The sequence below is a fragment of the Moschus berezovskii genome, chromosome 20 (assembly GCF_049115385.1).
Source record: "Moschus berezovskii isolate FMDL1 chromosome 20, NW_MosBer_1.0, whole genome shotgun sequence".
NCBI lineage: Eukaryota > Metazoa > Chordata > Mammalia > Artiodactyla > Moschidae > Moschus > Moschus berezovskii.
In genome coordinates, this window is record NC_142479.1 from 24,694,514 (window position 1) to 24,709,497 (window position 14,984).

Here is a 14,984-nt window from a genome sequence, read left to right on the forward strand (position 1 = left end):
ACGCTGTGCCTCCCAGGTCTGCTGCAGCCAGAGCCCCTGTCCTCAAAGCAAAACAGTGCTGACACGTGCCTCCACAGGAGACGCTCAGACACTCAAAGGCGGGTCTGGCTCAGTCCCTTGTGGAGGTCACTGTTCCTTTCCCTGGTCCTGGTGGAGGTGTCGGGAAGCCATCTTTTCAAATTAGGCCAGTAGGGGGAACTAGAGGGCTTTCTTATATCTGCTGCTTCTCATTTGCCTTCAACTCAAAATAATCCTTATACTAAAGCACCATTTCCGGTAGCATATGGTGCTACGTGAGATGTTACCTTTTTTAAAGGACTCAGCATTGTGCCTGGTATAGAATAGGTGCTTTACAATGAATATGCATCCTCTTATTTTTTTCTGGAGGTGCTGCAAGGCATGTGACCAGGGATTGAACCTGTGCCCCCTGTATTGGAAGCACAGAGTCCTAACAAGTGGACCACCAAGAGATTCCCTTCATCCTTTTGTATTAGTAAACACTTGTCTAGGAAATGTCAGTGAGCTTCATCCCACTTTCTCAGAGAGTAATTGTTTTGGGAACAAGCAATTTTCTAACAGAGGACTGTAGATCACTACAAAAATTAACTCATCCATGTCAATAGGAAGAAAATGTTTTCCTTACCAATTTGTTTTCCTTTACTTTACAATTTATAAAAATAAAGATGTAACAGACAACTCAATTGCTCCTGGCTTCAGCAAGTAGCTGCTTTCTTAGTGGACTTTCCTATGAAAGCATTATCATAAAATCAGAATTACTGCTAAATTTCATATAGAAATTCTGACATAGGCAGGTTTATATTCTGATGACCGTGATTTATTGTATTAGTTATAAATTCTAAGCTTCTGGCTAAGCAGTTCACTGTGGACTTCTTTGCAGGGTTTTCCACTCAAAAATATTTGGTTCATTAAACTTTTCAAATACTATATTAGGAATGTGGAAAATTGGGATAAAAATAGAGAATGTTATTAACTTATCATTTATAAGTAGACATTTATTTTAAAGCATCAGTGACTCCATTTAAGTTTGTGTAATAAGCCAAGGTATTTAGGAAACAAAAAGGAGTTATAAGTTTTCACTTGTAAATAACATTTATGTTAGAGTACAGGTGCATTTACTTTTTCACATACGATTATATAAAGTAAAACTTGAAGTCCAGTAAGTTGAACATACTGCCATTTTAAATCAAATTTTTTCTCTTATGTATATCACAGTTGAAACTGTGTCACTGTTTATATTATTATACACTGAACACTGTATGTTCAGTACAGAGTTTAGAATAATTACCTGATTTGATTTATATAAGATTTTAGATTTTGTCATGGCAAGTAGTTTTTAGAACTTAAGATTCCAAACTATTGTTACTTTACCTTTTATTTAAATTTAAGAAATTGAATCAGAACTTTTTGGATTTGGGGCCATGCCACCCACAGTACAGGATTTCAGTTCCCCAACCAGGGACTCAGTGAAAGCACTGAGCCCTAACTATTGGACTTCCAGGGAGTTTCATGGATTAGAACTTCAGCCAAAAGGTCAAATTGTTAAACAGATTTTTATCAAAAACAGATTTTTATGACATGTTTTTATTTTATAATTTGCTACTTAAATACCTGAGATTAGATTTCCTAAAAAGATCTTTTTTGTAAAATGTTAATATATATACAGTGTTTTATTGAAAAGTTAATTTTTACATATTTTGATGATATTCCGAATTGGAGAACATGTATAGATAACATAAACATTTTCTATATAGTTTAAATATTTGAAATAGTTTGGTACAGATTTTATTCTTGTTGTCATTATTGATATCTGAAAGAAGGTTCTACTTTCTAAGACTAACTATTCATTTGGTTTTTTCCTTGTAGTATCCTTTCCTCACCCATTTTGTTCATCATTATTTAGCATCACATAGTGTTGAACTTTGGAGACAGACTATAAACTCAAAATGTAATTTGTTTTAATCAACTTTTTACAGAGTTAGTGTTTTGAATCCCCTACTATTGTACATGCATAGTCCTATCTAAACACAGTTTGGAAATTCTACTTGAGTTCAAAGTCTCATCCTTTAGATGCTAACCTTTGGAATGTCTATATTCTAACTGAACTGTCTACTAATTCTAGGTTGAATTGCCATTTTTAACATTCCTTTTTTTTTGGCAGGGGGTAGGGAGGTGTCTGGAGAAGGAAATGGCAACCCACTCCAGTGTTCTTGCCTGGAGAATCCCAGGGACGGGGGAGCCTGGTGGGTTGCCGTCTATGGGGTCACACAGAGTCGGACACGACTGAAGTGACTTAGCAGCAGCAGCAGCAGGGAGGTGTCACTCACTGGAAAGTAAAGTTCTTTCTTGTTTTTTGTCTTTTTTCGTGGGTCCATAGCATAAATCCTTCTTATAGGTTCTCCTTTTCCCTTTTTTTGAATTATAGGAGAATACAACGGTTATTCTTTGTTTTTGCTTGTCTGTCCTATTATTAGGTTGGTGCAAATGTAACTGTGGTTTCAGACCATGAATTTTAAATCGTTATAACCAGGTTCAAACACATCTTTATTAATCAAAATAGGACCCATTACAGTCAACATTTTTGCCAATAAGAACTAAGTTTGTTTATTCCTGTAGCGTGAAAATCTGTGCTTTGGGATTCTAGGAAGTCTTGGAAAATGTCTTCTGCCTCCTGCTGGTTGAGGAAGCATTTTACCTGCAAAAAGCTGTTGAGATGCTTGAAGAAGTGATAGTTGGCAAGAGGTCATGTGAATATGGCAGATGAGGCACAACTTCATAGCCCAGTTCATTCAACTTTTGAAGCATTGGTTGTATGATGTGTTATCAGTCCTTGTCGTGGAGAATTGGGCCCATTCTGTTGACCAGTACCAGCTGTAGTCATTGCCGTTTTCTCATCAATTTGCTGAGCATACTTCTCAGATGTAATGTTTCGCTGGAATTCGGAAAGCTGTAGTGGGTCAGACAAGCAGCAGACCACCAAACAGTGACCATGACTTTTTTTTCATTCAAGTTTGGCTTTGGGAAGTGCTTTGGAGCTTCTCAGTCCAGCCAGTGAGGTGGTCGTCGCTGGTTGTCGTATAAAATCCACTTTATGTCGCACATCACAATCCGCTCAAGAAATGGTTTATTTTGTTGGGTAAAATAGAAGAAAATAACACTTCAGAATGATGATTTTTAAAATTTGCTGTCAGTTTATGCGGCACATGTTTATCGAGCTTTTTCATCTTTCCAATTTGCTTCAAATGCCAAACGACTATGGAGTGGTCAATGTTGAGTTCTTCAGCAACTTCTCATGTTGTAAAAGGATCAGGTTTTATGATTGTTCTCAAATGGTTGTTGTCAACTTCTTATGGCTGGCCGCTACACTCCTCATCTTCAAGGCTCTTGACTTCTTTGCAAAACTTCTTGAACCATCACTGCACTGTACGTTCATTAGCAGGTCCTGGACGAAATGCATTGTTGATGTTGCAAGTTATCTCTGCTGCTGTATGACCTATTTTGAAGGTAAATAAGAAAATCACTCAAATTTGCTTTTTGTCTGACATTATTTCCCTAGTATAAAATAAATATAAAATACACATCAAGTAATAAATCATTAGCAAAAAAAAGTAAAGTGAGAAATGCACATTAAAATGATGTATAACATAGCCACATTTATTTAAGAATATATTCCAGTATCAAATGGCAAAGTGCAACATTGCAAAACTGCAATTACTTTGCACCAACCTAATATTGTTACACGTGTTTTTGCCTTTGTTTGTAATATCCTTCTGCTACACTCTTTTTTCCTTTTCCTGGTCAACCCTTAGATGTTCTTTGTGTACCTCTTTTAATATCAAGATTTCCAGGGCCTGTCTGCTAATGTGCTCTCTGAAAACTGTGTCTCTGTTCCTTCGTTGTACTTTCCACACTAGGTTAATATGACCCATTTTCTCTTCCACTAGACTCTAAATACAATTATTTTGTTCACAGTCATGTCTAATTTGTAGCACAATGTCAGACATATAAAATGTTTTTATGAATGTTTGCCAAATATTTAATGATCTTGACTATTGCTCATGTTCTTTTTTCTTTTCCCCCCAAAAAAATGCTTTGGAAGGTTCTAGTTAACCACATGCAGATTTAGCACTTACTCTAGGAAGCACTGTGCTCCTAGAGTCTTATTTAAGCCTGTACCACCTCCGAAGTTCATTTTATCTCCATTCCAGAAATGAGGAAACCACAGCTATAAAGAGTTAAAGAAACTTTTCTCAAGATCAAAATAGCTAAGAAGTGCTGAAATTGGGATATTAGAACCCAGAGTACATATTATTATCACTTTAGGATTTGAAGACAGTTTATTGACATGCAGTCATTTTGTTTGTTTAATCTTTATGAGTAGTTTGTGATTGCAGGTAAAAGGAGACAGTCATGTGATAGTTGCGGTTGCGGTGAGCCATCTTCCTCAGACTTACTTTGGACAGCCTTGCAGGCTCACTTTTCCAATTTCCTTTTTCCCCCACCTTGGGATACCTTCAAATGATTATTATATTGAATTTCTCTTTAATAATTAATTTCATTGGATCCAGCAAGATCATTGAATGATTGCCCATTTACCAGCAGTGAAATAGGTGATTAGAAGAACTATGATTTTTAAGGACTGTGTTTTAAATTGAGAATTTTTTTCCTTAATGATGATCATATTTTCATAGAGTTCAGGTATATTATTAGGAAGAAATATGTGTGCTAATTCTTTCTGTAAATATGTGTTTCAAATAATAGAATCTAGATCCTGAGGTAATTTATAAATATTTGGGGCTAATTTTAGGGCCACTGAACTCTTTTTCATTGTTTTTCTTTTCTTATCTGAGTCAAATTTACATAGTCTCTATTTTAGCATTTATTATCTCAACTAAAATGTACATGTTATTATATTACCTTGCCACATTTTAGTTTGCAATGTTAAGACCTCCTCTGTGTTAGAAAAATGTACTTGAGTGATTCTTCGGCCATCAACTGCCTAGTAAATCTCCATGTCCCTTCTTCAATATCCTCTTCATTATCCTCTTATCTGATTGTAATGATGTAAGGCTTAAGTAGATTGCAGAAGGTCATTGCTTTTGAGAACAGGTTGCTTTCTCAGAAATGTTGCAGAACTGTGTTACTCTTTGAAAATACTTGGTATTTTCCTGGGCCTTGTTTTTGTTTTTAATGAGAACCCAATTCTGGCATTAAAAAGCACTTTCTACAGCTGGAGCCTTCCGGTAAGGTAGGACTTGCTTAGGATGGCCCAAAGAGCAGGCCAAGAACTATTTAGACTGTTTGGAATATGTTATGCTACTGTTGTGAGCCAGAAAAAATTATACCTGTAGGTGGGTGATAAATTCATTCCTGTTTAGCAAATAAAGTAGAAGTTCTGGTATTGATTTATGAATTGCAAATATAGTAACTACTGCAATTATTACCTCTAACTTCTTTAAGTGAAAGTAAAGTTAGTTATTTTTCTTCTCAGCAGTTCAGCTGACAACTCATAGAAGTTTCATATTTAAAAAATCAATTCCAGTTACAAAGTAATTGAACCTTTGCAAAGGTTAATTCATCAACAGGTTACAACGTAGTAATGAATGTAGTATGGATGTAATATATTTGTAATTTGGCTAAGTAAAAAAAAATATATGATAGTTATCTTGTATATACCTGAAATATGTACCTTGTATGAAAATTGTATCTTTTTTTGTATCATTTTTTTTTTATGATTTTTGGCTTCCCTATAGCTCAGTTGGTAAAAAAAATCCGCCTGCAATGCAGGAGACCTCTGTTCAGTTCCTGGGTCATCCCCTGGAGAAGGGAAAGGCTACCTACTCCAGTATTCTGGCCTGAAGAATCCATGGACCATGTAGTCCATGGGGTCGCAGAGTCGAATACAACTGAGTGACTTTCACTCACTTTTGATGATTTTTCTGTAAAATCTTAAAAATGAATTTATCCCATTGATTATTTAAAACTGTGAACTAGGGGGGATTCCCTGGTGGTTAGGATTCGGCACTTTCATTGTTGCTGCCTGGGTTCAGTCCTTGGTTGGGGAATTGAGATTCTGCATCCTGCAAGCCACGAGGCATTGCAAAAATAAAAACCCTCTGAACTAGGATTTTGTGTAATGTGAAAAATCAATGGTATCGATGATAGAGTGAAATTATTAGATGTAATCTTCCCAAACAACCCAGGTGACAATCAGGTACATTTATGATTATAGTTAAATGAAGCCAAAGAACTATGTTTCCTTTTCCTTTTTCTGATTACCTACATTTTAAATATTTTTCATGCAGCAAAATATATCACTAGTTTAATAAAAACAAGTAATACAAATTTTTAAATCAATTTAGTGTTATTAGTATTTTCATTTTTTAACTTCATAAAATACATTATCTTATATCCTTATCACTTAGTTACTTGTTCAGTTCAGTTCAGTCGCTCAGTCGTGTCCAACTCTTTGCTACCCCATGAATCACAGCACGCCAGGCCTCCCTGTCCATCACCAACTCCCGGAGTTCACTCAAACTCATGTCCATCGAGTCGGTGATGCCATCCAGCCATCTCATTCTCTGTTGTCCCCGTTTCCTCCCACCCCCAATCCCTCCTAGCATCAGAATCTTTTCCAGTGAGTCAACTCGTCGCATGAGGTGGCCAAAGTATTGGAGTTTCAGCTTCAGCATCAGTCCTTCCAATGAACACTCAGGATTGATCTCCTTTAGAATGGACTGGTTGGATCTCCTTGCAGTCCAAGGGACTCTCAAGAGTCTTCTCCAGCACCACAGTTCAAAAGCGTCAATTCTTCGGTGCTCAGCTTTCTTCACAGTCCAACTCTCACATCCATAATGACCACAGGAAAAACCATAGCCTTGACTAGACGGACCTTGGTTGGCAAAGTAATGTCTCTGCTTTTTAATATGCTATCTAGGTTGGTCATAACTTTCCTTCCAAGGAGTAAGCATCTTTTAATTTCATGGCTGCAATCAGCATCCATAGTGATTTTGGAGCCCTCAAAAATAAAGTCTGACACTGTTTCCACTGTTTCCCCACCTATTTCCCATGAAGTGATGGGACCAGATGCCATGATCTTTGTTTTATGAATGTTGAGCTTCAAGCCAACCTTTTCACTCTCCTCTTTCACTTTCATCAAGAGGCTTTTTAGTTCCTCTGCACTTTCTGCAGTAAGGGTGGTGTCATCTGCATATCTGAGGTTATTGATATTTCTCCCGGCAATCTTGATTCCAGCTTGTGCTTCTTCCAGCCCAGCGTTCCGCATGATGTACTCTGCATATAAGTTAAATAAGCAGGGTGACAATATACGACCTTGACGTACTCCTTTTCCTATTTGGAACCAATCTGTTGTTTCATGTACAGTTCTATCTGTTGTTTCCTGACCTGCATACAGGTTTCTCAAGAGGCAGGTCGGGTGGTCTGGTATTCCCATCTCTTTCAGAATGTTCCACAGTTTATTGTGATCCACACAGTCAAAGGCTTTGGCATAGTCAATGAAGCAGAAATAGATGTTTTTCTGGAACTCTCTTTTTTTCTCCATGATCCAGCGGATGTTGGCAATTTGATTTCTGGTGCCTCTGCCTTTTCTAAAACCTGCTTGAACATCTGGAAGTTCATGGTTCACATATTGCCGAAGCCACTTCAGTATACTTCAGTATACTTGCCTTGAGAACCCCATGAACAGTATGAAAAGGCAAAATGATAGGATACTGAATGAGGAATTCCCCAGGTCGGTAGGTGCCCAGTATGCTACTGGAGATCAGTGGAGAAATAACTCCAGAAAGAATGAAGGGATGGAGCCAAAGCAAAACAAATACCCAGTTGTGGATGTGACTGGTGATAGAGCAATATTGCATAGGAACCTGGAATGTTAGGTCCATGAATCTAGGCAAATTAGAAGTGGTCAAACAGGAGATGACAAGAGTGAACATTGAACTAAAATATACTGGAATGGGTGAATTTATCTCAGATGACCATTATATCTACTACTGTGGGCAGGAAGCCCTTAGAAGAAATGGAGTAGCCATCATGGTCAACAAGAGTCCGAAATGCAGTACTTGGATGCAATCTTAAAAACGACAGAATGATTTCTGTTCGTTTCCAAGGCAAACCATTCAATATTACAGTAATCCAAGTCTATGCCCCAACCAGTAATGCTGAAGAAGCCGAAGTTGAACGGTTCTATGAAGACCTACAAGACCTTTTAGAACTAACACCCCCCCAATAAAAAGATGTCAAGTTACTTATTACTTTTAGTAAATAATAAGTAATTAGTTTCCTTTACTTCAAGAAGTGGGAAGTAGAATGTGACTACTTTCTGACTTAGTCACTCAGTAGTGTCCGACTCTTTGCAACCCCATGGACTGTAGCCTGACAGTTTCCTCTGTCCATGGGATTTTCTAGGCAAGAATACTGGAGTAGATTGCCATTTCCTTCTCCAGAGGATCTTCCAGAGCCAGGGATCAAACCTAGGTCTCCCGCTTTGCAGGCAGATTCTTTACTGTCTGAGCCACCAGGGAAGCCCTTACTTCAAGTACAGGGTAACTTCACCGTTGCTCCTGGACTCCTCCATAGGTTTTAAGAGTATATGTTCTAGGATAGGCAAGGCAAGAACTTTCCAGGAGAGCATTCGTCTTTGTAAATTGTGGGGACTAATTACATGTCTCAAAGCCTTTTTTGTTTTCAGCTGTGGCAGGTATGTAGTTATTCCCATGAACTTTTCTTTCTACTTGAAAATAAATTAGAACAGTGTCTTTCTGAAAATCTCACTTCTTTCATTTACTGATGTATAAGATGATGTGTACAAAATTTTGTTCTCCCAGCAAAAGATTTTTATTTTTTGTTTTCAAAAGAAAGTCATTCCTAGGTCCTTTCAGTAAATACTGTCTTTTAGATCTTAGTCAGAGTAAACTAGGGGATAGGAAGGAGAGACAGAGAAACATTAGCTTCTGTCCTGGGAGCCCCTTGAAGGTCAAGCCAAAGGAGTAGTTTTTTTCTTAAAATTTTATGAAAGTTGGTAGAATATGTTTTCATTTATTAACCAATTTTTATGACTATGATACTTATATAAATACAGTACAATACATATGTTGATTTGACTGTCTTTTAGATATCTTGCTGGTGAGGACAAGTTTTTCCCTGAAATTTTTATTAAAACTGCTAAGAAATAGTGTAAGAATGAATGCTTCGAAGTCACTGGAAATTTAAAATACATTGTTCTTGTCTTCCCAGGTAACTTGTAAGCTATTTATCCATTAAAAAATATTTGTGGAGTGCTCAAAATGTACCAGGTGTTAGTCTAAGTTTTAGAACATAGCAAAAAATAAAATAGGCCCAAAAACCTGCCTACAAGGAGTATATGTTCTCATTGGAGGAGACAGCAATAAACAAAACAAATGCGTCGTAGAGAGCAAAGTAAATAAAGAAGGAAAGGGGTGGAGGAATGTCATTGGATGGGATGGACTTTGGAAGATCTCAGAATGTGACGTAAGAGAAAAGATTTGAAAGAGTTGTGGAAATAGCCATGCAGTATCTTGGGAAAGAGGGTTAAAAAGTTTTGAAGCAGAGAGGTAGCATGATTCTGTTTAAATTGTTCTTCTCAAATGACGTTTTATTCTTAGTGAAAAGTTCTCCCCATTTTTATGAATTGTATGTCTTGTACTTATTAATCTATTGTAGTCTTTGTTTTTTAACTTCATGTATTGGTTTAAACTTCATGTATCGATAAAGGACAGAAATGGTATGGACCTAACAGAAGCAGAAGATATTAAGAAGAGGTGGCAAGAATACACAGAAGAACTGTACAAAAAAGAGCTTCACGACGAAGATAATCAACGATGGCGTGATCACTCACCTGGAGCCAGACATCTTGGAATATGAAGTCAAGTGGGCCTTAGAGAGCATCACTACGAACAAAGCTAGTGGAGGTGATGGAATTCCAATTGAGCTATTTCAAATCCTGAAAAATGATGCTGTGAAAGTGCTGCACTCAGTATGCCAGCAAATTTGGAAAACTCAGCAGTGGCCACAGGACTGGAAAAGGTCAGTCTTCGTTCCAATCCCAAAGGAAGGCAATGCCAAAGAATGCTCAAACTACCGCACAATTGCACTCATCTCACACGCTAGTAAAGTCATGCTCAAAATTCTCCAAGCCAGGCTTCAGCAGTATGTGAAATGTGAACTTCCAAATGTTCAAGCAGGTTTTAGAAAAGGCAGAGGCACCAGAAATCAAATTGCCAACATCCGCTGGATCATGGAGAAAAAAAGAGAGTTCCAGAAAACCATCTATTTCTGCTTCATTGACTATGCCAAAGCCTTTGACTGTGTGGATCACAATAAACTGTGGAACATTCTGAAAGAGATGGGAATACCAGACCACCCAACCTGCCCCTTAAGAAACCTGTATGCAGGTCAGGAAGCAACAGTTAGAACTGTACATGGAACAACAGACTGGTTCCAAATAAGAAAAGGATTACGTCAAGGTTGTATATTGTCACCCTGCTTATAGTACATCATGCGGAACGCTGGGCTGGAAGAAGCACAAGCTGGAATCAAGATTGCCGGGAGAAATATCAATAACCTCAGATATGCAGATGACACCACCCTTACTGCAGAAAGTGCAGAGGAACTAAAAAGCCTCTTGATGAAAGTGAAAGAGGAGAGTGAAAAGGTTGGCTTGAAGCTCAACATTCAGAAAACAAAGATCATGGCATCTGGTCCCATCACTTCATGGGAAATAGGTGGGGAAACAGTGGAAACAGTGTCAGACTTTATTTTTGAGGGCTCCAAAATGACTATGGATGCTGATTGCAGCCATGAAATTAAAAGACGCTTACTCCTTGGAAGGAAAGTTATGACCAACCTAGATAGCATATTAAAAAGCAGAGACATTACTTTGCCAACCAAGGTCCGTCTAGTCAAGGCTATGGTTTTTCCTGTGGTCATGTATGGATGTGAGAGTTGGACTGTGAAGAAAACTGATTGCTGAAGAATTGATGCTTTTGAACTGTGGTGCTGGAGAAGACTCTTGAGAGTCCCTTGGACTGCAAGGAGATCCAACCAGTCCATTCTAAAGGAGATCAGTCCTGAGTGTTCATTGGAGGGACTGATGCTGAAGCTGAAACTCCAATACTTTGCCCACCTCATGCGTCGAGTTGACTTACTGGAAAAGTGTCTGATGCTGGGAAGAATTGGGGTGGGAGGAGACGGGGATGACAGAGAATGAGATGGCTGGATGGCATCACCGACTCGATGGACATGAGTTTGAGTGAACTCCGGGAGTTGGTGATGGACAGGGAGGCCTGGCGTGCTGTGATTCATGGGGTAGCAAAGAGTTGGACACTACTGAGCGACTGAACTGAACTGAACTGATTGATTTAAACACACTTGTCTTCTTAGCTGCCCACCCGGCTATTCCTAACTCAGCAGTCAAAGTGGTGTTTGTTGGTTGGATCATGGCACTCCCCTGCTTCAGACCCTCCAGTCGTTCACAGTTTCGCTTAAAATCAGAATCATTCCAGTGGCCTGTATAATCTGACCACCATTTTCTTGCTGACTTTATCTCCTACTGCTCTCTCCTTACTATTATTATTATTCCCTCTGCTTACTAACTTCATTTTAGCCACTCTTGTTCTTTCTCTTCCTTGAGCTTTTGAGGCACACTTTCATCTCAAAGCCTCTATCCTTGTTCCTACTGTCTAAAGTGTTTTTTCTCCATGATTGGACCCCTTTCCTCCTTGAGATCTCTGCCCATGTTACCCTCACACTGTCAGGAGATAATCATCTCCAGCCAGTAGTTCTGTCCTGTGGAAATTTTGCTGAGACTGAGGCTAGGCAGTTTCATGGGCTCACAGTTTTGAAGTCTCAGAATCTTGAAGGTTGCAGTCTGAAGACTCTGTAGTCCTCAGATGCTGTCATTTTTATGGAGTTGGAGTCTTGTGGTTGTGCAATTTCAATTCAGGGATGGCAAACATATTCTTAAAAAGTCAGTAAATATTTCAGACTTGTGGGCCATATGGCTCTTCATTACAGTTATTCAACTCTGCCATTGTAACATATTAGCAACCATAAACCGTGTATGTAAATGTTATTGTGTGCTAATAAAACATTATTTATACAAACATGCATGCAGCCAATGAGGCTAGAGTTTGTAGACCTCTAATTCAAAAACTGGTAGTTTCTGGGCTCTCTGGAATAGAAATATGAGCTCACCTTCAGAGAGGTATACTTCGTCTAACCAAAACTGCAGCTAAATGCCCACCCACAGTCTTTTATGATTAATGATATCAGATGGACGTTAGGAGCCGAGTATTTCCTGTTTTCATCATTCCTTTGTGTATAGATAGTGGTTTCCATCTGGTATCCCTTAACTTAATCTGAAGAACATCTTTTTATATTCCTTTTGGTATAGTTCTACTGTTGATGAATTCTCTCAGCTTTTGTTTGTCAAAAAAATGCTTTACCTTTATATTTGAAGGAGTTTTCATAGGTTATAGAATTTGAGATTAATAGGGTTTTAGTTTTTTTTCTCCTTTTTGATCCTCTTCCCTTCTCCCTACCCCCATTGTCTTCTGGCTGCCTTGTTTCTGAAGAGAAATCATTGCTTAATTCCCCTGGTTATAATGTATTTTTTCTCCCCTCTCATGCTGCTTTAGAGATTTTTTTCTTTATCAGCAATTTGATTACATCTTACCTTGGTTTGGTTTTCTTTGAATTTTTCTTACACAGGTTTCATTAAACTTCTGGCTTATGGGATTATAGTTTTTATCAAATTTGAAAATTTTTCAGCTGTTAATTGTTTTAAACATTTTCTGCCCACTCTTTTCTGGGACCCCAATAATATATATGCTGTGCTTTTAAAAAAATTTTATTTTATTTTTGTCGGTGCTGAATCTTTGCTGCTGTGCAGGCTTTTCTCTAGTTTTGAGGGCTACTCTCTAGTTGCAGTGCATGGGCTTCTCGTGGTGGCTTCTCTTGTGGAGCATAGGCTCTAGAGTCAGCAGGATTCAGTAGTTGCAGAGCACAGGCTCTGGAGAACGGGATCAGTAGTCATGGCACATGTGCTTAGTTGCCTCACGACATGTGGGATCTTCCTGCACCAGGGATCAAACCCGGTCTCCAGCATTGGCATGTGGACTCTTACCACTTAGCCACCAGGGACGCCTTGCTGTACTTTGATATTGCCTTACAGGTCACTGAGTTTCTATTAATTTTTTCAGTCTTTGTTCCTTGGAAGGAAAAAAAACACATATAGAATGTAACCATAGTTAGAGCTTATCTGTGATTTCTTTATTTAAAGGAAAATACATTTTCTGATGAATGAGGAGAAAAAGCTGTTCATGTTTTCATGATGCTCCTATTACCTATCACATTATAAATTCTAATCTACTTTCTTTCTCACTTATTGACTTCATAATTTGGGTTTTTTTTTAATATATATCTTTTAACTTTTTATTATATAATGGGAATTAGCCGATTAACAATGTGTTGTGATAGTTTCAGGTGACCATCGAAGGGAACTTCATTACTTTTAACATCTTTTATCCTGTTCCTTTTCGTTTCTTTAATAAGTATTGAATGTGTAAGTAGTTAGCATATCAACAGGATGAATCAGACATGGGATCCTTCTGTTAGGATGTTTACAGTACAGCCAGGAGAGGAAAAAAAAAATATATATATATATAAAATCATCAAATCCAGGATAGAGATTGAATATTACCACAAATGACTACAGATAAAAATGTTGTGGAAAACCAGAATGAAGCATCTCAGTTCTTTACTATTTTACATGTTGGACTTAAAACAGCCTACCGGAAAAATAAGTCCATTTTAAAACCCGTTTTATGTTTATTTGACTGACTTTTCATTTCATTTTAGGTTTAATGTGTTTATTTTTCAGAGTTTTGTTTTAGGTAGTTTTTAGCAGTATAACTGAGAAATTAAAATATATCCTTAGAAGTTGCGTTATCAGGATGAGCTAACTAACTGCCTAGAAGAGAAGACTGAGGTTAAAGATCTTGTTTGATTTGACTCTCAGTGGAGGAATCAGACATCATTGATCTGGAGAAACGCTATTGGTTGCTGAAGGCTCAATCCCGAACTGGACGATTCGATTTAGAGACATTTGGCCCATTGGTTTCACCACCAATTCGTCCATCTCTAAGTGAAGGTAAGAATCATTCTGCTTCTATGATGTTCCTTTCTAAACATACATGAGACCAGCTTTTATTTCTAACGAATACATCTAAACTCTAAAAGGCCATGATGTTATAGGTTTGCACGTTTCTTACAAATAGTTCGGTGGGGAGGAAAATTAAATTGGGAATTAAGATTATAGTCTTGAGTGTCCTATTCTACTTATGTAACCTTGCATAAGTCAGTTTAGCTCTCTCATCTGTACATATGTGCTAATTAGTTGCTCAGTCATGTTCGACTCTTTGACCCCATGGACTGTAGCCTGCCAGGCTCCTCTGTCCATGGGATTCTCTAGGCAAGAATACTGGCGTGGGATGCCATGGCATCCTCCAGGGAATCTTCTCAACCCAGGGACTGAACTAGGTTCTCTTGCGGCTCCTGCATTGGCAAGTAGGTTCTTTACCACTAGGGCCACCTGGGAAGCTTCCATCTCACCTGTATGTTCTCATATATAAAATGTTTTGACCATGATCAATTCAGTTCAGTTCAGTTCAGTCGCTCAGTCGTGTCCGACTCTCCGTGACCCCATGAATCACAGCACGCCAGGCCTCCCTGTCCATCACCAACTCCTGGAGTACACTCAAACCCACGTCCACAGAGTCGGTGATGCCATCCAGCCATCTCATTCTCCGTCGTCCCCTTCTCCTCCCGCCCCCAACCTTTCCCAGCATCAGAGTCTTTTCCAGTGAGTCAACTCGTCGCATGATAGTGGTTATGAAACTGTACTCCTATGGGTGCCTCAGAAACTCACT

The 14,984-nt window shown here is 38.4% G+C and overlaps 1 protein-coding gene across 2 annotated transcripts in view; it reads left to right on the plus strand.

Moving 5' to 3' along the window:
* Positions 1-14,984, plus strand: part of USP32 (ubiquitin specific peptidase 32) — a 204,690-nt gene that overhangs the window by 123,219 nt on the left and 66,487 nt on the right. For both annotated transcript variants that reach the window (XM_088828648.1, XM_055400253.2), the window contains exon 6: positions 14,075-14,206. In XM_088828648.1, the coding sequence (XP_088684774.1) occupies positions 14,075-14,206 (132 nt within the window). The remainder of the gene's footprint in view (positions 1-14,074; positions 14,207-14,984) is intronic.